This window comes from Physeter macrocephalus, chromosome 8, assembly GCF_002837175.3.
Source record: "Physeter macrocephalus isolate SW-GA chromosome 8, ASM283717v5, whole genome shotgun sequence".
Lineage (NCBI taxonomy): Eukaryota > Metazoa > Chordata > Mammalia > Artiodactyla > Physeteridae > Physeter > Physeter macrocephalus.
The window spans coordinates 59429265-59455012 of NC_041221.1; the positions used below are offsets into that span (position 1 = coordinate 59429265).

General features: G+C 37.3%; 1 protein-coding gene across 4 annotated transcripts in view; it reads right to left on the reverse strand.

The window, feature by feature from the left end:
* PLPP1 (phospholipid phosphatase 1) overlaps positions 1-25748 on the reverse strand; it is a 119216-nt gene that overhangs the window by 76146 nt on the left and 17322 nt on the right. For 2 of the 4 annotated variants that reach the window (XR_008618057.1, XM_055086559.1), the window contains exons 2-3: positions 12051-12205; positions 3960-4088 (exon numbers count right to left, since the gene is read on the reverse strand). The exons of 1 other annotated variant lie outside the window; for it this stretch is intronic. Coding sequence is in view for 2 of the 3 variants with exons in the window: in XM_055086559.1 (XP_054942534.1) it covers positions 3960-4088; positions 12051-12205 (284 nt within the window). In the remaining variant the exon portion in view is untranslated. The remainder of the gene's footprint in view (positions 1-3959; positions 4089-12050; positions 12206-25748) is intronic. One more of the 4 variants, XM_055086560.1, reaches the window with a different exon arrangement.

The following is a 25748-nucleotide window of genomic DNA, read 5'->3' on the forward strand; positions in this document are numbered from 1 at the left end:
GACTTCCCTGGTGGCGCAGTAGTTGAGAGTCCGCCTGCCGATGCAGGGGACACGGGTTCGTGCCCCGGTCCGGGAAGATCCCACATGCCGCGGAGCGCACAGGCCGGTGAGCCATGGCCACTGAGCCTGCGCGTCCGGAGCCTGTGCTCCGCAACAGGAGAGCCCACAACAGTGAGAGGCCCGCATACCGCAAAAAAAAAAAAAAAAAAAAAAAAACATTTATAATAGTTCAGAAAACTGAAATACTTAGGTATAAACCTAATAAAATATAGGATCTGTATGCCGAAAACTACAAAACAGTGGTGAAAAAAATCAAAGACCTAAATAAATGAAAAGACATATCATCTTCATGGATTGGAATATTTAACAAAGATGTCAATTCTGCCCAAATTGATCTACAGCTTTTAATGCAATTCTTATCAAAATTCCAGCCAGATTTTTTCATAGATAGATTGATTCTAAAATTTATGTGGAAAAGCAAGGGAGCTAGACAGCTAAAGCAAATTTGAAAAAGAATAATAAACTTGGAGGAGTAATACTTCCTGAATTTTTTTTTAGAAAAATGTACTATATTTTATTTTTTCCCATTTGATTTTAAGCTACTCAGTATATCTTTTCTTACCACCAATATATAACTACAGTAATCAAGACAGTGTGGTGTAAGAGGAAGGAAAGACATATAGTATATCAATGAAGCAAGAACAGAGTCCAGAAATAGACCCACAAGAGGACAGCCAACTAATTTTTTTTTTTTTAACAAAGGTACAAAAGCAACTCAATGGAGAAAGGAGAGTCGTTTCAGCAAATGATGTTGGAACCCATACACACACACAAAAAAAGATGAACCTTGACCTAAACCTCACCCTTTATACAAAACTCAACACAAAATGGATCACAGAGATAAGGAGAACACAGAAAATTATAAAACTTTTCAAAGAAAACATAGAAAAAAGTCTTTGTAATAGGGTTAGGTGAAGAATTCTTAGACATAACACCACATGCAAAGTCCATAAAAGAAAAAAATGTATATTCATCAACTTGATTCATCAAAACCAAAAACTTGTGCTCTCAAAAGATACTTTCAAGAAAATGAAAAGATAAGCTACAGACTGGTAAAAAAAAATACTTGCAAATCTCTTATTCAACAAAAAGACTTTCTATACCAGAATATATGAAGATCTCCCTAAACTACACAGTTTCAAAAAATCTAATCCGAAAATGAGCAAAGACTCGAACATACACTTCACCAAAGAGGTATGCATGGATAGCAAGCAAGCGCATGAAAAGATGTTCAACATCAGTAGCTATTAGAGAAAAGCAAATGAAAACCCTAATGAGATATTACTACACACTTACAGATGGTAAAAATACAAAATACTGACAATACTAGTGCTGGTGAAGATGCAGAACATTATACACTGCTGGTGAGAATGCAAAATGGTTCAACCACTCTGGAAAACAGTTTGGCAGTTTCTTATAAATTTAAACATACATTTACCAAAAGACCTAGAAATCCTATTACTAGCTATCTACCCTGGAAAAATCAAAACTTGTATTCACCCAAAAACCTGTAGACACATGTTCATAGAGTTTTATTTGTAATAGTCAAAAACTGGAAATAACCAACATGTTCCTTAGTAGACAAACAGATAAAAGTAAGCTGTGATACATCCATATATCAGAATACTACTTAATAGAAAAGAAAAAAACCAACACATCATTGATGCACTCAACAACTTGGATAGATCTCAAGGGTTTAACTCCAAGGGGAAAAAAAGCCAGTTTAAAAAGGATAAATACTGTATGAATCCATTTATATAACATACTTGATAGAATTATAGTAGGTATAGTAGAGACTAGGTTAGTGGTTGCCAAGGGTTAGGGATTGGGGGAGGATGTGACACAGAGAGATGGTAGGAGGGAGTTTCCATGTGATGAACAATTCTGAACCCTGACTGTGGTCATGGTTACATGAATCCATACAAGTGATAAATTTCACAGAATTATACACATACACAAAAAGAGTGCAAGTAAAAACTGGTGAGATCTGAATACGGTCTATATTCTGGTTAACAGTACTGATGATTTAACCATAGTTATGTAAGATGTCATCTTTGGGGGGTGCTGTGTGACGGGGTACATGGGAACTCTGAACTATTTCTTCAACTTCTATGAGTCTACAATTTTTTCAAAATAAAACATTTCTAAATGTTTTATTATGGTGCTGAGAGATTCAAGTAAGATTGAAGAGCCCTGGATTTAACAACTTGGAAATTGCTTGTGATTGACAGGAACTATTCGCATAAAGGTGGTGATTATAGAGTAGAATGCTTAAACTTCAGATTATGGAGGGGTTTAAGTTATTAGAAATGGCATCAACTAGGATATGACATGGGAGGTAAATGGCTGGGGCAGACAAAGGACAGGATCTCTGAGGTAGAAAAGTTAAGGGAACTGAAAATTTCTTATTAAATTGGAGGGGGAAGAGCAGTTTATTCTTAAAAAATTCCCAAGGAAGCTACTGAAGTATATCAACTACAATAATCGACCATGCTTCTTCTAGAGTTGCTTTAAGGTCCAGAGAAAAGCATATTTAAGCCCAAAATGAGTAGTAAAGATAGACAATGAGAAAAGATCAGGGAAAGAAATACAAGCAAAGCATTACACTCCTACATAAACGATGGATAATTGGCAGTGCCTTTCTCCAAAGTATAATACCAAAGCGGTTTACTATACTGGGAGTTAAATCAGTGAACTCTTCTTAAGAACAAGAACAGACTTTGAGATGGGTTAGGTGCTGGCATCAATGAAACAACAAACCCTCTTCTCATGGCTTTCTGATAGACCAAAAAGCATCCTTTTTATAGTTAGAGAAATATATATGAACAGTGACTTGCATAAGGTCAGATTGAATTTCAGGAGTAGGAGCTAAGAAACAAGATTCAAATTCAGATTTTTCACTCAACGAGTCTAGATCATGATTCAGAAATTCTTCTAAGTGATAAAGTCAACCTAGACAGATAAGCTCCACTACATGCTTTGGTGGCTGCTATCACACGAACCCAAGTTTCCCACCACTCTTCTCTAATCTTCACCACCTAGACTCATATTCACAACTTTTAACTGATAAAAGAAAACCAAAACAAAAGAGTTTACTGGATTTATCTACTTTCCATCAAAATAGACCCACACCACACTGAAAACAATGAGGGACTGTCAAAAAGAATGTGAACAGAGGATGCAGACTTGGTGGGGTTAAAATCCCAAATTGGCCTCTTAGTAGCTATAAAAGAGAAATACCTGCCAACCTCAGAGAGTTGTTATGAGGAAAGAATCTATAACACAGAAGTACCTCAGATACAAAAGACACTCAATAAATGATAGAACAAACAAAGCCTTCCATTTACCATATATGCAAAAATTCTAAACCAATGAGTATCCAATTATAATCTTTTCTTAGAGAATAAACAAAATTTTACAGTAAACAAAATGGGTGCCTTTGCAGTTGCTCTTTCCATCTCCTTGTCCAGTGATTTTTCTTACTGGGTCCCACAAAGCAGTTACTCTCCACTTTGGAAACAGGAAATCTGCTGCTAAAATTACACAAGGGCATACTCCCCCAAGTTACAGAGAAATTAATTTGCCAGAAATTTCATTTTTTCTCTCAAATTTTGATAGCTTCTAAAAGGATGCCTTTAAGTGTATCAGAAGATTAATACTCAAGCATAAGAATGTATTTGATTGAAAACATATACAATCCCACATATTCTACCGAGAAAATCAGTGAATCACTAGACCATCCTCCCCACTCTTATTGTCCTGCCAGTGACCTTCTGCTTATATCTCCCTAGATTTAACAAGATCTCAAATCTAATCTCCTCTCACACTCACCCAGCCCTCTAAGCCAAGACAGCCTTTGGAAAGTCTGATTAAAAAGATTCCTCACTGCTGTTACCTACCCTGGTGCCAGAGATGCAGCAACTGGGACGTACCTTCTGAAAGTAGGTTACCTTTCTGAACCACACTCTGAACTGGTGTTGACTGTTCGTAGTCCAAAAACAGGTGTAAAAACACAAAAATTTTTCTTTCTACAAGTAAACAGAATTTCATTTCTTGTCGTGTTAGAAACACAGGTTCATGATAAAGCAGTAAACAGCCATTTTTAAAATGCTATCCCATTCTCATTCTAAATATGGAAGCTTAAAGATAATTGACAGAAATGGTGGAGACCCTTTTAAAATTCTTATTTAAAGATGGAGCCCACAATAATTTGGCTAGAGTAGAATATTAAGGGATTTTCCAGAAAGCCAGATATGAAATATAAGCTATTTGTAGCTACAGGGAAACACCAAAATGTTCTTTACAGGATAATATTTTTGCTCATACTTCACAATTACTGAATAAGGTAATATTCAAAAATCACTGTACTGCATTGGACATGTTCATGTTTTATGGTTTACATCACTAACCCTGCGCTCCAATCACAAATGAGTGTTTCACATAAACAGTTCTAAGCCTACACTTTTAACCATAGGTCCTGCTTCTCAACAAAAACTAAACTTAGGATTTTCAAATATTTGTTTAAAGTAACCATATAACATAACTAAGAAATAAATAATTTTAAATCAGCTTTCATTAAAAGGTCCATAGGGCTTCCCTGGTGGCGCAGTGGTTGCGCGTCCACCTGCCGATGCAGGGTAACCCGGTTCGCGCCCCGGTCTGGGAGGATCCCGCATGCCGGGGAGCGGCTGGGCCCGTGAGCCATGGCCGCTGAGCCTGCGCGTCCGGAGTCTGTGCTCCGCAACGGGAGAGGCCGCAGCAGAGGGAGGCCCGCATACCACAAAAAAAAAAAAAAAAGGTCCATAATCCCTTATTCCAAAACCCAAAGCCCTCAAAATCCTAGTTCTTTCATGACATTTGGCACCAAAGCCTAACCTGAACTTATCTAATGGCAAAACTTAACCTGAACAAATGAAGGAATGACCCCAGCCTTTATTTACCCCACTTATTTTGACTAGTCTTATTTCACTACATAAAAATTAGTGTCTTTGATTACAAGGTACTGTCCTAGACCCTGCTGAGGGCATTACATAAGGTGTATGAATCACATAACCTTTCAAAAATTCAGAAAGTTCTGGCTCCAAGAGTTCCGGGTAATGGACTGTGAACCTGCATTTAGATAAAATCTTCACTGTTAAAAGATGCTAAACTTGGGCTTCCCTGGTGGCGCAGTGGTTGGGAGTCCGCCTGCCGATGCAAGTGACACGGGTTCGTGCCCCGGTCTGGGAAGATCCCACATGCCGCGGAGCGGCTGGGCCCGTGAGCCATGGCCGCTGAGCCTGCGCGTCCGGAGCCTGTGCTCCGCAACGGGAGAGGCCACAACAGTGAGAGGCCCGCATACTGCAAAAAAAAAAAAAACGATGCTAAACTCAACCTATTATTTTTCAGAGAGCCAAAAAATTTTTAATGTATTATGTAGATCTACTACATAATAAAACTTGAAATGGTAATGGTCCCTTACATAAAATGAACTAAATATATCCCACACATATATTTTCTTAATTATAGGACTATGACACGATTTCAGTTGCTTTTTTTTTTCATTATGAAAACTGAAAGCTTGCACTGAATTTTTAAGTACTATCATGTTTTCTAAATTTAAGTCTTCACTAGATATTGTCTTATAAGTTAAAAGTATTTTATTTATTTAACTGTCAACCAATTTTGCACTCCTTTCCTTTGGCAAGAACCAATGATCTCAAGGCAAAACAAATACTCTCATAAAATGAGTTAACAAATAGATAAATTATATGAAGCAAAGCCCTGAAATTTTACTCTTTACATCTTATCAAGTAATCCTATTCCTAGCAACGAATGTATAAAATTATTCACTATGAGGATAATCACCATTACTAATATTATTTAGACTAAGAACACTGACATTTCACCAGACTTTGTGAGCAAATTTTTTTTCTTTTCAAAATTTTTAAGATTAATATACTTTATTTCTTAATTTTAGGTTTATTAAAAAAACTGAGCAGAGAGTAAAAGATACACTCCCTCTCCATAACTACCACCCTTAATTTCCTCTATCACGAACAATTTTCATTGGTATGGTATATTTGTTACAACTGATGAACCAATATTGATACATTATTATTAACTCCATAGTTTACATTAAGGGTTATTCTTCGTGTTATACAGTTCTATAGGTTTTGACAAATACATAATGTCATGCATCCATCATTACCATATCATACAGAATACTTTCACTTCCCTAAAAATCCTCTGTACCCCAACTGTTCATTCCTGGTGGGAGGACAGATCCTCCCACCAACCCCTAGTAACCACTGATCTTTTTACTATCTCCATAGTTTTGCCTTTTCCAGAATGTCATATGGCTGTAATCATACACTAGGTAGTGTTTTCAGATTGGCTTCTTTCATTTAGCAATATGTGTTTAAGGTTCTTCCATGTATTTTGATGGCTAGATAGCTGATTTATTTTTAGCTGAATAATATTCCATTGCATGGCTATACCAGAGTTTATCCATTCACCTACTGAAGGACATCTCAGTCGCTTCCAAGCTTTGGCAATTATGAATAAAGCCGCTATAAACATCATGTGCTGGTTTTTATGTGGACATAAGTTTTCAACGCATTTGGGTAAATACCTAGGAACTCCATTGCTAGGTCCTATGGTAAGACTATGTTTAGTTTTGTAAAAAACTGCCAGTCTTCCAAAGTGGCTTTACCATTTTACGTTCCCACCAGCAATGACTGAGAACTTCTGTTGCTCCACATCCTCACAGCATCTGCTGTTGTCAGTGCTTCAAATTTTAGCCATTCTAATAGATATGTAGAGGAATCTCACTGTTGTTTTAGTTTACAATTCCCTAATGAAGTATGATATGGGGCATCTTTTCATATGCTTATTTGCCATTTGTATACCTTCTTCACTGAGGTGTCTATTCAGACCTTTTTGCCACTTTTTGATTGGGCTGTTTGTTTTTTGTTGTGTTTTAAGAGTTCTTGTATATTTTGGACACAACTCCTTTATCAGATATGTGTTTTATAAATATTTTCCCCCAGTGTGTAGCTTTACACAGAGTGGAAGTTTTTAATTTTAATTAAGTACAACCTATTAATTATTTCTCTCACTGACCATGCTTTTGGCATTGTTCTCTAAAAACTCACTGCCAGATCCAAGCTGCAAATTTATTTTTAATTACAAAAATGTTCAAGGAAACAATGTCACAAGTTCAATGAATTTATTAGGACCTAAAAAAGTAGAGTATATAATACCCCCAGCTAGGGTTTTCAAAACAGTATTTATGAAAGAGGAAAATAAACTTATGAAATAGTAACACAAATTTCACTTCACTTTTACCTAAAGTATGACGGATGACATTCCCAAAATAAGTTATACTGAGATACTCTGCCTTCAAACTCTTTGGTCCATAACAGAAAAACACAGATATTACCATGCTAGAATTTTCATGTATTCAGAGATGAAAGGTTTATTTTAAAATATATATATGTGTTTGGCCTATTTTATAAAAAGGAATTAATGAAAAGATAAATTTGACCTTTTTCATATATTTTAACATAACTGCATATTAATCTCATTACATCCATCAAAAATATTTTTGTTTGGTCATTTTGCCAGTTCAATATTTAACAAATTAAAAAATTATGTCACTTCTGCTTGAAAAAGTGGCAGGGGTAGAGGTGTAACTCAGTGCAAGTTTAGATGCTCTGTAAAAGGACTTAATTTCTGGTGGGAGGCAAAATGAACATTTTAATTTCAATTATCTTCTTTTTTTTAAATAAATTTATTTGTTTTTATTTTTGGCTGTATTAAGTCCTCGTTGCTGTGCGCGGGCCTTCTCTAGTTGTGGCGAGCAGGGGCTACTCTTTGTTGTGGTGCGCGGGCTTCTCGTTGTCGTGGCTTCTCTTGTTGCAGAGCACAGGCTCTAGACCTGCAGGCTTCAGTCGTTGTGGCACATGGGCTCAGTAGTTGTGGCACATGGGCTCAGAAGTTGCAGCTCGCAGGCTATAGAGTGCAGGCTCAGTAGTTGTGGCACATGGGCCTAGTTGCTCCGCACCATGTGGTATCTTCCCGGGCCAGGGATTGAACCCGTGTCCCCTGCATTGGCAGGCAGATTTTTAACCGCTGCACCACCAGGGAAGCCCTCAATTATCTTCTTATCACATATAATTCACTGATGAAGCTCACTTAGTAGAAAGAGATTTTAGGGCTTCTCAAAAATCAGAATTCCCATCCAGGAATAACATTTAACCCACTTAAATCCTGCAGATTTGTCAAGATACATCAGTAGAAAAGTTAAAAGACAATGTCTAGTAATTTAATAGAGATGTATGCAGTGTGTGAAGCAACAGCTCTTGACCACTTAACCTTAGCAAAGGCATTCCATAACATTCCCTGAAACTACTTTTAAAAAGAAGATTTTGGGACTTCCCTGGTGGCGCAGTAGTTAAGAATCCTCCTGCCAATGCAGGGGATACAGGTTCGAGCCCTGGTCCAAGAAGATCCCACATGCCACGAAGCAACTAAGCCCGTGCGCCACAACTACTGAGCCTGCGCTCTAGAGCCCACAAGCGACAACTACTGAGCCCATGCACCGCAACTACTGAAGCCCACTCGCCTAGAGCCCGAGCTCCGGAACAAGAGAAGCCACCACAATAAGAAGCGTGCATACTGCAATGAAGAATAGCTCCCGCTCGCTGCAACTAGAGAAGCCTGCACACAACAGATCCAACGCAGCCATAAATAAATTTATTTTTTTAAAAAAGAAGATTTTATGAGCAGAAATTTTTTCCTATGAATCCTTTAAAAAGCCACAGCATTGAGGAAACCAGCAGTGGAATTCAGTAAGCTTGGCTAATGTGAAACTGAGATTTAGTGTTCATTATTGGCAGTATATACTCAATATTTATATAACTTTGCTTTCCTTTAGGTTCATCCAATATATTAAAACTTATCAAAATATTTTCAAGCGTTCTGTAAAATGGATGTACGACAAATACTTAATATACCAAATTTATACATTACCTCTTCCAACGGTAGTATAAAAAGCAGTTTTAAACAAAGAAAATGTTTGTGATTATAACAAATTACTTAGGGATGCATCTGGTACTACTTCATTTTGTGACAATTATATAAAAAAAGGGTGCTGGAATAAATGCTCATATGAACTGACTGAAGCAGTACTTTCCACAACAATGGAGACAAAAAAATACAGCTCCACATCGGAATAAGCAAACAAGGAAATAAAACTTTTTTCCAACCTAAGAAATTAAGCTCCATAATACCATATTTCTTTCATTCCAGTAGACGTTTCTCCATATTTTAAGATATCTCTAATCAGGATATATATTCAGTATGATAGTGTTCCTTTTTTTTTCCTGAAAAGCTATTTTAATGAGGTATCTGATATTAAGAGATGACTTGGAAATACAATATATTTCCAAAGAATTAAGCTGAATTTTCATGGTAGTAATTATTATTAAACATGTGACAATCTTATTCCATTTTACATTTAGTATTTTTTCATTAAACTTTTCTATCTATATTTATTAAACACCTATTACATACCAAGCAATGTGCTTGACACTAAGGATACAAGTGGAGCAAAACAGACCATTCTTACCCTAGCAAAGCTTATTGCCTTGTCCAATAGGGGGGAAACTGGGAAAAGGCAGCACAGCACTTACGTCAACATGGAAACAAAGGAGTTAAAATATTCAATTGTGGGCAATAGGCCATTTTGATACCAGCTTTCTGGACTAGTACAGGAAAGGGTGGCACGAGAGACTTGTCATGCCATAAAACCCAACAAACACCAATGTCCTCCTACAGGGCAGGGTTCTTATGGCCACTTTTGCCCTATATAACACTTTACTTATATATTACTTTACAGCTTATAAAAATAAACATATTACTAACCCATCCATTTTTTTTCTTCATAGCAATTTTTTATTACCATTTAAGTAGCTACTCAAAAATTTTTTAAAAAACTGGGCCTCATTTACCTCCTTTGGGACAGTCACCTAAAGAAATATGATTTTTCAAACTACATGCCAAAAACAAAGAACTTGAGAAAATCCATATATCCACAGTAAATGATCTCCCTCATCTTCCCAAATATTGCCAAATCTCAAACTTTAGAGATGCAGTATTATATAATAATTCAATCCCCAAAACTTATCCTGTATTGTCTTTTTCCTCAGACATTAATAAAGGGAGTAAAAGTGATTTTAAAAAAGTAATCTGAAAGCAATTAGAATACCAAAAATTGGGGAAAATATTTCTTCCAAGTTGTATTTTATCCTTTAAAACTGTGAATATTATCTACCTAATACAGCACACTAATAATACTTGTAGCAATAATCTACATAATAATCAATGCTAGAAAAATACTTGTGCTGAAATACAAAATCCTGGGTTTTTTTTTGTTGCATTCACACACACCACAACAGCTGAAAAGGATAATCCAAAGTCCATTACTCTAAATTTTGGTTTAAAAGGCTATTGACATTTCTGTGTTTTTTACAATAATCACCAAGAATGATGTCGCTAAAATCCCCAATCAAAAATGGGAGTAATCCACATCCTAGAGTAAGAGAATTTTAACAGGCAAACACTTCATACAATGGAGACATAACAGGATTTCAAATAACACATTTTTTAATGAACTTATAGTAAAGGTTTTTTTGCACATTAAGATATGTTTACATAAATGTTCTTCCATCTATCCATATGCTTTCCTGCACATTGTTTCATAAGCCTGGTGGCTAAAATAGAGGTTACCAGTTATCACGGAGTTTACTTCTTAGGAAAAAAGTAAATATTTCCTTAAACTGACCCCAAATTTTCCTTCCATTTTACTCCTATAAAAGTGGCTTTAATCAAATTAGGATGTATAGACTGCATGTGGAAATATTTAATATATCTTGAAACATAACTAAATCCAAGTCCCCTTCACCTTCAGAATACTGTGCTAAAGACATCACCAAAAAATAAAAAAATAATTTGCTAGCCAAAAAAGGCAAATATGAACTGAACTCAGATATGAACTGAAAAACCAAAGAACAAGGCTATTATTCTTAGCCAATTTGGGGGCAAAATAGGGAAAGAAAAGCCAGTCTGTCCTACTGTGGAAATAAGGTTTCAGTTTGCTAAAACAGTAAAAAAAAAAAATGTAAGTCAACTATCTGGGGAAGGCAACTGATGAGAGACAGGCTGTCGAAAGAGAAGTATGGCATGATCTGCTGGACTCCCAAGACACTCAAGGAGGTAAATCTTTATTCTGCTTCTTCTTATCCATTTCAAACTCACACAGAGAGACATAGGGCAAGGTGCAGGAATCCGAACAAAGGATAGAGAAAGTAAGCACAATATCTCAAGTGCCAACCTGAAGCTAGTTTGTGAAATTTAACCTAGAAGCAAAGTGTCCAGTTATTTAAAGTAATGAAACCCAATATTAACCTACAAACTGATGAATAGTACAACTTAAAAAGCAGTGATACAGTTTTGATATATTCTGAGGATCTTCTTTTGCGTATGTATTTACATTCTTTCTGATGAGCTGTATTCTCAAATTTAACAAATAAATCTACCTCCTTTTTTGTGGCCTCAATTTCCATTTAACATGATAAAACAAGCATAATCTTAGTTTCAGCTCTGCCATAAAATAGCTTACTGGGCTTGAGCAAGTATCTGGGCCTAAGTTTCTTCACTTGTCTACTGAAAAGTGTTGATCCAAAATGACTTAAATGAACTCCTCATTCTAAAATAATCATTCTATAATTCTTTATGATGACATCAAGTTATTTGGGGGCAATATCTCCCTTTAACTGGAGAAACACTGCCCTGGACTGAAGCAGTGGCTATATTCTTTAAGCAATCATTTACCACACCAACACTGGTGACGACAGTACTATGGATTTACCCCCACCCCAATTCGATCACTTCAAAAAACCTCCAGCACAACAAACCCATCACTACCTACTTATTCATTTACTTACACAGGAAATGGGTAAACCAAGCCCCACTGTGTTGAGGACAGTGGTTGTGATGGTACTGTCATGGTACGGATACTGGATGCTGTTGTCTTTACAGAAAAAGCCTCTCTGAAATGGATATATTTGGCCCAAATTTAGAACAGCCATAGGCATGGAAGCTGTTAGGGAAGGGAAAAAAAGACACACATGGTTAAATTCAATTCACTTCATTAGGAAGTAAAGTCTACTGAATGGGATGCAAATCTTAACCGTATTTTGCCCTTTCTGAAAAAAGATCACTATTCCATTACATCCAAGAGTAAAGACTGAGGAAACCATGCATCATTAGCTTGTCCACATCAGCCCCACCTTTATCAAGTTTAATTCTCTTACTTGCGTTGACCTCTGATTTTAGGGACAATCAATAAAGGAAACCCCAAAGGAAGACAGCAACATTAGCCTATGAAAAAATAAAGTTGAGAAAACAGGAAAGTTTTGTATTTTACATGTTGTATGTAATTCATTTTTAACTGAATTGCTCAATACATTAAATACGTTTAAGAAAAAAAGCAAAACTCAGTAAATACATTTAATAATCAATAATACATCATAACAGCCAAATGCAGTCAGGGAGGGAAAAGATACAAAATTTTGTTTCCTATTAAAATTTAAATTAATAGGGTTAGAAAAAATAGAAACTGTAAGTATATTTGATAATAAGAACAGAAACAAGCCCTTTGTTTTCCGAAGACAAATAAAAAATGATTTTTATTAGCCCTGGCAAGGCTCCAAAATCACTTTAACAAGTTATACAGGAATAATGTTCATTTGAAATTTTTCACCCAAATAAAATGAAAGACCAAAGAGAAGTTAAATAAATTGGTAATTTCTTAGTATGTTTAAATTTACCACACTCTTAGGCTTTGTTTTATACATTCAAACAGTCTAGCATCTACTTACTATATCCTTGATACTAGAGTATGCCATACATAGAGGAGACAATTAGTGTAAAACGGGCACTCGGTTCAAGAGGCTAAATTGTACATGTAGCAACAGAAGGCATACTCAGGAAGCAGTTTTAAAAGTAATAATACTAAGACAGATTTTTGAGGCATGATGAAATTGTTCTATATCTTGATTGTGATGGTAATTCCACAACTCTAAGTATTTGTCAAAACTCACAGAACTGTACCAAAAAAAAGTACATTTTACTGCATGTAAATGTTAAAAGGAATACCATAAAAGAGAAAATATGACTAATTTCTAAAATGATATAAAAGGCCCTATAGGAATTCAGAGGTCAACGTGAACTGGAGTAGTTAGAAAAGACTATTAGGGCTTCCCTGGTGGCGCACTTGTTAAGAATCTGCCTGCCAAAGCAGGGGACACGGGTTCGAGCCCTGGTCCGGGAAGATCCCACATGCTGTGGAGCAGCTAAGCCCGTGCACCACAACTACTGAGCCTGCGCTCTAGAGCCCACGAGCCACAACTACTGAGCCCGCGAACCACAACTACTGAGCCCACATGCCACAACTACTGAAGCCCGCGTGGCTAGAGCCTGTTTCTACAACAAGAGAAGCCACCACAATGAGAAGCCCGCGCACCGCAACGATGAGTAGCCCCTGCCCTCCACAGCTAGAGAAAGCCCGCGTGCAGCAAGAAAGACCCAACATAGTCAAAAATAAATAAATACATTAATTAATTTTTTAAAAAAGACTATTAAAGAACAGGCAACTGAGCTGAACTTGAAGCAGCAGGTAAATCATAGGCAATAGGGAGGGCCTCAAGGAGAGCATTTAGCGGTAGAGGGATGCAAGAGCAGCATGAGGTCACACCAACAAGAGTACAGAGAGAATGAGCAAGAAGTTTTCAAGGTACATAACATTTTACAGCAAACATGTACTGTGTGCTCACATATGCCAAGCACTAGGCTACACAGATTAACTCAATCCTTACCTCAACCTTGTGAAGTAGGTAACATCACTTCCCCCTTTTTTCACATAAAATTATTATGAGGCTTTAAGAAATGAGGAGCCCTGCTGGAACTAGTAAGTAGTGGAACCAGGATTACAACACAGGCTATCTGTTCCTAGAGTCAGTGTATATATGATGTCTCCCATGGAGGCAAGTGATTCGCTAAGTTAACAGAATTGTGACAAGGAAGATGATTTGGGTGAGGGGTACCCGTCCTCTGAAAAAGCCTGTTCAGTATAAACAACATGTTATGTTCATAATAAAAACTCAACGTTAATGAAACAAAATCTTCTTTTCTGCAGATTATTCTTAATTCCACAATTGTGTGGTTTTTAATGAGAGTAAGAGAACCTGAGATTTTGGGGTTTAACAAAAAGAATTATGTTTTTAAAATACTGGCCTAAGAAAGGACTTATCCTGTAGGAATAAATAAAATATCACTGTCCTCTTTTGCTCAAGATTAGTAACAGAGTAAAATAAGAGGTTTTAAAAATTAACTTTAAAAAAAAATTAGAAAGAGGAGCATTTAACACAGCTTTGAAATAATCTACTAATTAAGTGTTAAGTAGTATGTTGACAGGGAAAATAGAAAAGGACACATGAAAGAGTGTTTTGAATATGGAAAGGACTCAATTTGAGAACTGGTCACAATTGTTGAGGCAGACCTGAAGATGACACTTCAGGCTTTGGGAATAGGGAGAATGATGGTCCCATTGACAAAAATGTGAAGTTGGGATGGGCAGCTGGTTTATGATGAAAGAAAATTAGTTGAGTATTGAAAATATTGCCTTTGGGGTAATCTGACACCTTAAATGCTCAGCCTCATCTTTCACTCTTCCCCATGCAGCTCTTAAGGCTCCGATCACACTGAACCATTTGCTGTTGTCTGAACATACTATGTTTTCAAAACCTTAGGTACCTACATATATGTTCAGCCTTCTGCTGGGGATACCTGTCCCCTTGTTTCCCTTTCCCTGATAAGTAAGGCACTCCCTACTTATCTGCCCCATGGCACCTTGGACACACATCCATTACATAGTATTTTAAACTGCTTTTTGCATTTTGTCAGCAACTTGAGGACAAAGACTATATCATTCTTGTATCCTTCAGACCAGGCACACAGTTGGCTCTCAGTAAAAATTCACTGAACGGAGAAAGGAATATAATGCAAGATGAAGATCAGAAGTAGAGACAGATTTGCAGATTGTTGGCACTGGAGGTGGTAACAAGCCAGGCGAACAAAACAGTCTCAAAGAAAGCCTGAAGTCAAGACTAATAGAGATCAATAAAAACAATCAGGTAGGGCTTCCCTGGTGGCGCAGTGGTTGAGAGTCCGCCTGCCGATGCAGGGGACACGGGTTCGTGCCCAGGTCCGGGAAGATCCCACATGCCGCGGAGTGGCTGGGCCCGTGAGCCATGGCCACTGAGCCTGAGCGTCTGGAGCCTGCGCTCCGCAACGGGAGAGGCCACAACAGTGAGAGGCCCGCGTAACGCAAAAAAATATATATATAAACTAAGGTTGAGAGCCATCAAATTTCATTAACACTTAATACACAGCAAAACTAATTTTGATTCCCTAACTTAAGAGGAAATAATTATGAAGTACTTGAGTAAATAAACATAGATTTAACTGTGAGCCAATGCCCAGAATAAAATTCCCCTACGTGAATACTTTTGGCTTGCTTCCTTTAAAGAACCTGTCCCTGCTGCATCCCTCAAATTTAAGAACCCTAAATTGACTTCTCTCTCCAGGTAACTAACCTTCCTATAAGGGGAAGGAAGAGGGCTGGTCAAGTTTGTCTGGGGTACTCTCCTACCTGCTCACCAACCTCAAATCTTCCCACTCTTCTGCCCTGCGGTAAGAAGCCCTTAATCTCTAACCCAGCAGAGTGCCTTCTTGTCTCTGGCTGCCCAAAGCCCGCCTTTACAGCACCCCATCTGCAGAGCAGCTACCAACTGCTTCTTCTTACTCCCAGAATTATTCCTGCCCTGAATGGAGGCCATGAACACTCGGCTTAGCTGTATACAAATAATACTAATCAAAGGCATTTAGGTTTTTCTAATTCATTCCAAGCAGCACAATACTTATGCTTATAAAATACAATATAGTTTTAAGTTTCACTTCAGTAAAAGCTAATCTGTTCTAAGTACATTGCCTGATCATCTGCTTCTAACCTAAGGAATTATAAGGAACACTCAATCTCTCTCAAGTGGGTAGTAGTCATTACTGTTAGAACAGGAAACAACAGAATTCTTTCCTGGTAGGCTTCTCAAGTTATCCCACATAGTGAAGCCTCTAAAGTAGCAGTTCTTAACTTCTTGGGGTTCACAGACCCCTTTAAGATTCTAATGAAACTATGGACCCTCTCCTCAAAAACATATGAACTTTTGCCATATAGTTTCACAACCTGTGCGCACACACACACACACACACCCAAAAACGGTCATCTATGGACACTTTTACTATAAAAGTATATGAAACATAATGAAAATAATTAATATCCTAAAGTCCACAGACCTAAGTGATCAGTAGAATATGACCTCAAAGAAGCTAGAATTAATTCAACCTGATATTCCTACAACTTCCCTTAATTCTCCTTCCTCCTTCCCCTCCTCCCAATTTTACCCTCTTCCCATCATCCCTCTTTGCTCTTTATACTTCGTCTCCTTATTTGGCTATATTATAGAACTAAAGTCACTTTTAGTATTACTTACATACTTATTGCAATATTATGTTTCCTGTTCTAATTTCAAGAGTCAAAGTTGGGCTTCCCTGGTGGCGCAGTGGTTAAGAATCTGCCTGCCAATGCAGGCGACACAGGTTCACGCCCTGGTCCAGGAAGATCCCACATGCCTCAGGGCAACCAACCCCGCGAGCCACAACTACTGAAGCCCGCGCGCCTACGGCCCATGCTCCACAACAAGAGAAGCCACCGCAATGAGAAGCCCGCGCACCACAACAAAGAACAAAAAAGCAGCCAAAATAAATAGACTAAATTTTTTTTTTAAAAAGCGTCAAAGTTTATTTCTTTAAAGAAAAGTACAATCTGTTGAATACCTACTATTTGCCAGATATTTGCCTATATTCTATCTCTAACAATTCTACAAAGGGGAAAGAAAGAGTATCCCCCTAAATCTGCATGTTTGAAAACTTCCAAGTCACTAAGTCATAGAAAAGTTAAGATATAAATCACAAATGTTTGATATGATGAAAATATGACAAATCAAAATTTAAAGTATAAAGTTAAAATACTCCACATGAAAATGTAGTCTTAAATTTACACATTAGAAATTAATGAAACATTCAACACAATAACTTATCTTTTAAAAGCTCGAGAAAGTGAAAGAATATAGGATATTAATGAAATAGAAAAAGGAAAAATCAGATCAATTGGTCAAAAACTCAGATCAATAAAACCAAATGAGTTTTTTTAATATAAATTTATTTATTTTATTTATTTATTTTTGGCTGCATTGGGTCTTCGTTGCTGCACGCGGGCTTTTCTCTAGCTGCGGCGAGCGGGGGCTACTCTTCGTTGTGGTGCACGGCTTCTCATTGCAGTGTCTTCTCTTGTTGCAGAGCATGGGCTCTAGGCGCGCGGGCTTCAGTAGTTGTGGCTTGCAGGCTCAGTAGTTGCGGCTCGCGGGCTCTAGAGCACAGGCTCAGTAGTTGTGGCACATGGGCTTAGCTGCTCCACTGCATGTGGGATCTTCCTGGACCAGGGCTCGAACCCGTGTCCCCTGCATCGGCAGGCAGATTCTTAAACCACTGTGCCACCAGGGAAGCCCCACCAAATGAGTTTTTATAGGTTAACAAAATAATCAGTCTTGCTCAAGTTTAAGAAAACAAAACACAAATACAGCAAATTATTAAAAATTTTAAATGGCACTAACTGTATCTCTGAGCTAAATTTTATCAGAAACTCACAGATGTTAAGCAACTCACCCAAGAGTACACAGCTCTTGGGTGTGTACTAAGGCAGATACCAGTATTACCCAGTTGGTAAAGAGGGAAGCCAGGATTTTAACAAAAAGTTCCTCTTCTTTTCATATCATACCACCTCTTTTTTAGGAATGGACACTAACCACCAGGGTCTCAGTTTCTTAGCTACAAATGAAAAAGAACAATGACATCTCTCAGGTCCCTTTTCAATCCATGATTGTATGAGCTTAAGCTGGTCTGTGTAGAGACAAACAGCTGATTTCCTTCTGTTGGTTAGACTGGGGGTGAAGGTGGAGTTGCTCTGTGTGACCTAGCATATATCTTAATCTACTACACTTGGGTTGATTGAGCCATCCTAATGTGTAAGTACACTTTGAGGCAAACTATGGAAGAGAAATAAGAAACCTCAGCAAAACTTACAAGAAAAATAAACAGTGAGGGAACTGCTTCTAGGAGCTGATGTTTTACCAAAAAGGTAATGGATAAAACCCATATGTAAGAAATATTCTCCCTTCCAAAAAAAAAAAATCCAGCATATATAAATTTAACCATGTTTGTTCATTTCTCTACATGTATATTTGGGTCTAACAAGTAAGTCTACAGTTACTTTCATGAAATTTGCTTCTACACACCCTTTCATTTTCTCCTTTTAGAAGTCCAAGGTTAAAAGTAAATAAAATTTTTTTTGGCTCTTTACTACTTTGTGTTACCTGAGAAGTTTTTAGAAAATTCTATTCATTCCAAATTTAAGGAATGTTCTTTATTTGGTGTCCAATTCAGTTTGAACAAAATACATTTTGGAGAGAAAAACATGCAATATTTTTCTTGCTTTCTTTGGAAACAGGTGTTGCAAATCTTTCCAGAATCACATGAAGAATCTTCCTGCCAATTGACAGGAGTTGTATGTTATTTCTGAACATAAAGGTTTTTCTTCCCCTCCTTTATAAAGGATCATTAGATGTCCAAAAGTAAATAAAGCCATTCAAAATTTTATCAACAAGTGAAACTAATAAGTCTGCCAGGTAAGATAGCTTGTTTCCTCTACAGATCAAATGCAGAGACTCCTTCCTGATTCTTAGTTCTGATCATTTGACAAATGTTTCATGTCTAGCACACAACTAGACATTCATATCTGACACTCAAGAGAGAATGCAGAGTAAAGATGAATATCTGAAATTTCAATTATAAAGGGGATAGCTGAAGCCATGAGATTTTATGAAGATCACAGAAAGTGACAACAACCATAATGTTAGAAAGAAAAAAGAAAGACAACATAGCCAACTAATAAGCAATGAACTACCAGGTAAGTAGGATAAAGAACATGAAAGAATAGTGTCAGGGAAAATGAGGGGGTACTTTTCAAAAATGTCAATGACAGTTTTTACTTAACTCCCTGACAGTATGCTAGATGGTCTTTAATAACATTAAAGGGGAAATGTTATTACATCATTTTGAAGATGAAGAAACCTACCCAAGGCAACTTAGGTTGCAGAATTAGGATTCAAACCCTGGGTCGATGAGGCCGTGAGCCTTCTGGGTTCAGATCGTCTTAAGTAGATGCCACTTAAAAAGCTAAGTAGAAAAAGAACACACAAGAGGTCACTGATGAATCCTGATAGAAGGACTGCAGTACTCTGAGTGAAAACAGAAAAACTGAAAAGAATTAGAGAATGAGAGTAAGTGGGTAGAAACTTTTAAATGCCCTGTGATAAAAAGGAAGGAAGGGGGAGAACTTGGTCTATACCTTGAAGGACAAATACGGCAAAAGAAGGTTAATGATTTTTTTGGTCTTCTCTATGGTGCAAAAGATGTGATAGTGAACTGATGTGGTGAAATGCAGATGGTGGGAGAGGAGGACTTGAGAATGAGGATGAATGGATGGAGCTGGATCCACAGGAGATGAGAGGAAATGTAAGCATACATAGATGACCAAGACTATTAACTCATCAAGAGCAAGGTTGGCTAGTGCTGGGTTTTTTTTAGTGTTTCCTGTTTGATTTGTATTGCTATGCAATGTAGTCAGGTCCTGGTTACTCTCTGGGGATGCCATATCCAGTTATTAGTATTGGCTTCACCCTTTCCCCCTCCCACACTCCCCTGGGCCCTTTGGCCCTGATGAAAACAGTGTGGCAAAAGGGAAGAAAGGGGGCTGAAACAGTGTGAGCACCACTATGGGTCTGGCACCATACTGAACATTTAACAGTAGTTTTCATTTAATCCTCAGAATACTAGAACACAAGCTCCAAGAAGGCATGAATATGTTTGTTTTGTTCTCTGATATACCCCAAGCACCTAACACAGTGCTTAGCACAAGGCAGGCCCTCAACAAATATTTGATGAATGAACAAAGAGTCACCTTGGTATTATTATCCCCATTTTAAAGATGAGAGGATGACTCAGAGAAGATAAGTAACTTAAAGTCATACATGTAATAAGGGTGAAATTAAAAATGTTTAACAACTAGTACTGCACCAGCTCTGGCCACTCAGAACAGATGCCAGTTGGTGCTGGAGGAGCTGGGTTCTGCTTCAACCTTTTAGTTGTGAGATCTTGGGGAGGTCCACGGGAGGGTTGTGGGCAGAGGAAAGGAAGACTCAGATGTATACTGTCTACCAGCCTTGATAGTAAGTGATGCATCCAGGATTCAAACATGCACTTATCTGACTCTAAAGCCTTCTAAATGAAGTGCGAAACGGTACCATTTGCTAAAAAATGAGGAGAGCAGGAGATAACTGGAGGTTTTAATAGAGTAGAAAAAAATATTCAAAATACCTGCAATGGGAAACAATTAGTAATGAATTAAAGATTGATACCTGAGCTCAGTCTGTTGCCAGACAATTTAAAAAACAAAAACAACAGGATGATCCAACTATAATAGGGTAGAGGGAAATGAGGAATAAGAGAAATATGAATGGGCAAAGCAAAACTACAGTATAAGGATTTTCAATTCCAGGTAAATAATTTTGATATGCTTCAAAAAGAAATGAAAAATCAACACTGGCTCCTGAGCAAGAAAGGACTTGATGAAAGCTGTACCTCAAGAAGATGAGTTTGTGCAAGGTAGAAGGGGAGAAGGTGAAGAGTGTGGAGCCACATGGGAGGGGTCAGTGGTCAAGAGCACTATATATTGGGGTGTGATTCACAGAGATGGCACTCAAAGTATCCAGGGGCAAGAGTTCAAAGAACAGTGCACCCTCGGCTTTTAGGAACACGTACATTCTGGTCACTGGCTTGTAGTCGCCACCTCTCTGTGGCTGACATGGTTTTACTATAAAAAGTACTTAGTTATCTTGTTGGTTTTCTGTTTAAGTTGGAACAAAAGGGATAAAGTGCAGTTTAGATATAAGTGACATTTACCAAAGAAGGTTTTTACTTTTTGTGGTTTTCTGTCAATAATTACCTATAATATCCTCAACCTTGGAGTCTCTTAGTTCATTAAGACACTTAAAATAAATTTGTGTATGTACTTAAACAGCTTTAAAAAAAAATCCAGGACAACTACGTGGGCGGTTTATTTTAATATGGACCCTGAGATTTCCGCACAAAAAACAAGTTAGCCTATTTATTTATATGATAACAAAAATAAAAAGCAGAAGTTGGTCACCTGTTGTTACTGTCCCAGAAAGGCACACAGTGCCAACTGGCCAGGAACAACATTAATTCCTTCCACCCTCTTATGGTAACAGCTGTTCCCTTTTTTTTTCATGCTGGCAAAGGTCACACTCAGTAGCAAACTTTCCATGCAGATTTCTACATGCAAAAGGCAAGGAGATGGCTGACATAATAGGGTGTAGGGAGAGACAGCTGATTTTTTTTCTATTTTACTTTCTCCTGGGCACTTATCAGGAGTCTATTTTGGGCTTCTTTGATATCTGAAGCTATAACTATTAATCATTTCTCAGCCAAAAAAAAAAAACCATGCTGTTTACATGAAGCTGGACTTGGGGATGATATAAGCACATTTTGAAATAAGCAAAAAACTACAGCAAAATTATACAGTAACGTTTACATCATTAATGGCCGCCTAATTAAAAATGCATTATGTTAAGTGAAGAGGCCAGACTCAAAAGGCTACATATTGTATGATTCCATTTACTATATGGCATTATATGACATTCCATTTATATTACATTATAAGATGAAGAAAAGACCCATGGTTGTCAGAGGTGGAGAATGGTGGGAGGAGTTGACTAAAAAAGAGAAGCCTGAGGGAATTTCGGGGGGCGGGGGGAACAGACTAGTTCTGTATCTTGATTGTGTGGTGGTTACATGACTCTAAGTTCTAAATTGTCTAAATTCACAGAACTGTATCCCAAAAGAGTGAATTTTACTATATACAAATTTTTTCTTAATGTTGGCTTAAGCCTCATATCACCTCTCTTCGACTCCCCTCACTGGTTTCAAACCTCTTCCCAAGCTCCAAACAATGACCCCACCCGCTCCACCTAGCTAACGTCTACTTGCCATTCTAGCTTCTTTCTATTCAGCTCCTCCTGGAATCTTTCCTTTGGTGTGGCAGGGTGGGGTCCCAGATGGAGCTGAGGCTTTGTAGTCAGATACACCAAGTTGGGTTTACTCTGGGCATTATCCCAGTTACTACTTGAGTGAGCATGGGCAAATTATCTACCTATCTAAGCTCAGTTTCCTCATATGGTGGATGCAAAAAATATAATTTATGTACCTCCCTGTTGTAAACTAAGAGCCTAGTAATATGCCTATCATATTACCTGGCATATTAAGAGAGCTTAATTAAATGCTTAGTCCCAGATCTTTCTCCTCTGCCTACTGCCTTCACAACCACTGCTCTCTTTCTGAGTTTCCACTGACCTGATACATACATAAAATTATCACAACACTTAACTGATGCATTGAAATTATTTATCTCTGGCAAATAAAATGGGTCTATGTCTCTCTCTGATCCCTGAATTCACAGAGGCCATCATGTTCATTGCCTGATAGTTAATAAATTGTTTGAAGAATAGCTTGTCCACCTGATCTGGTCTTATTGTTAAAGAAGGAAGTACTGGAAGAGAGAGAGAAGCAGGCAGAAAAGGCCAGAACACACTGAGATAGTCTGGGATGGGCGACCCCAGAAGGTTTTCGAAAGTTTCTACTAAGATGTTGTATACAGAATTACAGCACAAAAACTGCAAATAACCTAAATATTTTTAAATGGGGCTTCCCTGGTGGCGCAGTGGTTGAGAGTCCGCCTGCCGATGCAGGGGACACGGGTTCGTGCCCCGGTCCGGGAAGATCCCACATGCTGCGGAGCGACCAAGCCCGTGAGCCATGGCCGCTGAGCCTGCGCGTCCGGAGCCTGTGCCCCGCAACGCGAAAGGCCACAACAGTGAGAGGCCCGCGTACCGCAAAAAAAAAAAAAAAAATTGGAGGTAAAGTGGATTATGCCAAATACAAACAATGAAACACACATAACCATTAAAAGTAATTTTGTAGAAAACTGTTAAAAAGAGTACATGAAGTAATATCCCAACTTGTTGTGTTTTTTTTTAGAGCACAGGTTTTTCGTTTGCTTGTTTGTTTTTAAATTCTTATTTTATATCAGAGCATAACTGATTAACAATGTTGTGTTAGTTTCAGGTGTAGAGCTAAGTGATTCAGTTATACATATACATGTATCTATTCTTTTTCAAATTCTTTTCCCATTTCGGTTATTAACAAAATACTGAGCAGCGTTCCCTGTGCTATACTGTAGTTACTCCTTGTTAGTTATCTATTTATTTTTTTTTTTTATTTAAATAGACTTTATTTTTTCCAGAGCAGTGTTAGGTTCACTGCAAAATTAAGTGGAAGGTACAAAGATTGCCCACATACCTCTTTTCCCCACACATGCGCAGCCTCCCACATTATCAATAATCCCTCCAAAGTGGTACATTTGTTAAACTTAATGAACCTACATTGACAAATAATTGTCATCCAGTGTCCATAGTTTACATTAGGGTTCACTCTTGGTGTAGTACATTCTATGGGTTTGGACAAATGTAGAATGACATGCATCTACCATTATAGTATTACAAAGAGTAGTTTCGTTGCCCCCAAAATCCACTGATGCTCCACCTATTCATCCTTCTCTCTCCTCTAACTCCTGGCAACAACTGTCCATAGTTTTGCCTTTTCTGGAATGTCAAATAGTGGAAATCATACAGTATGTAGCCCTTTCAGATTGGTTTCTTTCACTTAGTGATATACATTTAAGGCTCCTCCATGTCTTTTCATGACTTTTTGCTTAGTCTGGATGTACCATAGTTTCATTCACCTCCTGAAGGATATCATTGTTGCTTCCAAATTCCAAAATTTTGGAATTCCAAAAATTCCAAATTTTGACAATTATGAGTAAAGCTGCTATAAATATCCACATGCAGGATTTTGTATGGACATAAGTTTTTTACATTTGGGTAAATACCAAGGAGCATGATTATTAGATCCTGTGTAAGAGTATGTTTAGATTTGTAAGAAACTGCCAAACTGTCTTTCAAACTGGGTGTACTATTTTGCAATCCCACCAGCAATAAATGAGAGTTCCTACTGCTCCTCTCCCTCACAGTCCACATACTTCTTTTAAATTTCCAGTCATTTCCCTGGTTTATTCTGATTAATTTTCACAAGTGTTATGATAATTTTTTTATACTCTTGAAGCCCCTCTTGAGTTTTCGAGTCCACGTGCCACATTGTAGCTAGGTTATCTCTTAACTGACAAATGTGATGAGGCTCTTAAATCCAAGTACTGCCATTAGTAAGTGGTCTCTCTACTCCTTAATATAATTTCGCATCATATCGCATGACATGAAATGACAGCACAGAACAACATAAGACATAAAATTGTATGATCTACTCATCACTCAAACTTTATTTCACACCAATACCTGCTTAGGAATTGTCTATTCTCTTTAATGAAAATGCCTTTTATTGTTTCCTCCTTCTTTTTTTTTCTTACCACTATCACTAGGCCTCAACTATATTTTCAATAAACTATAAGCTACTTGAGGGCAAGAAATGAATCTTGTTCAAAACACATGCCTAACATTGAATACAGAGTCTGATGTCCACTACACCTACAGTTTATATTTACTGAATATAAAAATATAAATATGTAAATATAAATAGATTTATTGAATGATATAGATGTATATATAAGCATATTTGGAAAAATATTTTCTTTCTTCAAAATTAATTTTTAAAAATTTTCCAGTCATGTCCAATAAAATCAACTGCTTCTAAAATTTCAGTTGATTTTTTTGGGACCTTATCAAACTTTACTGTAATATATTGTCTTTTAGATAACTAGATTCAGTTTGGTAAAATTCTATTCCTAATTTTTTCTTAATATTTTCATAAGAAAGAGAGAATGGATATATATATGTGGATATATATATATGTGTGGATGTTTATATATATATATATAAAATGTCTTTGCCATGTTAGTATCAAAGTATGCTGGATACATACATGATTATAAATAATGACTTGTATTGGTTTGTATGTTGAATTCTGTCTGAAATTTCTTTATTTCTTCAACATTGGAAGGATATTCTCAGTTAATATAGACTTCTAGCTTGGTCTACAGGGACTTTAGGCAGATCTTTTTTTTTGGCGTGGGGTGGCGGGGAGGGATCTATCATTTCTTTTGAGAAGTTTCCTATTTAGCTCATTTGAAGACTGTATTTCCATTTAGAGCACGGGTTTTTTTAAAAAGTGTCTGGAAAGATATATAACCAAAATGTTAAAAAAGAGGTCATCTCTGGGTGGCAGTAAGATTAGTAGTGATACTTATATTCTTTTCTGGGCTT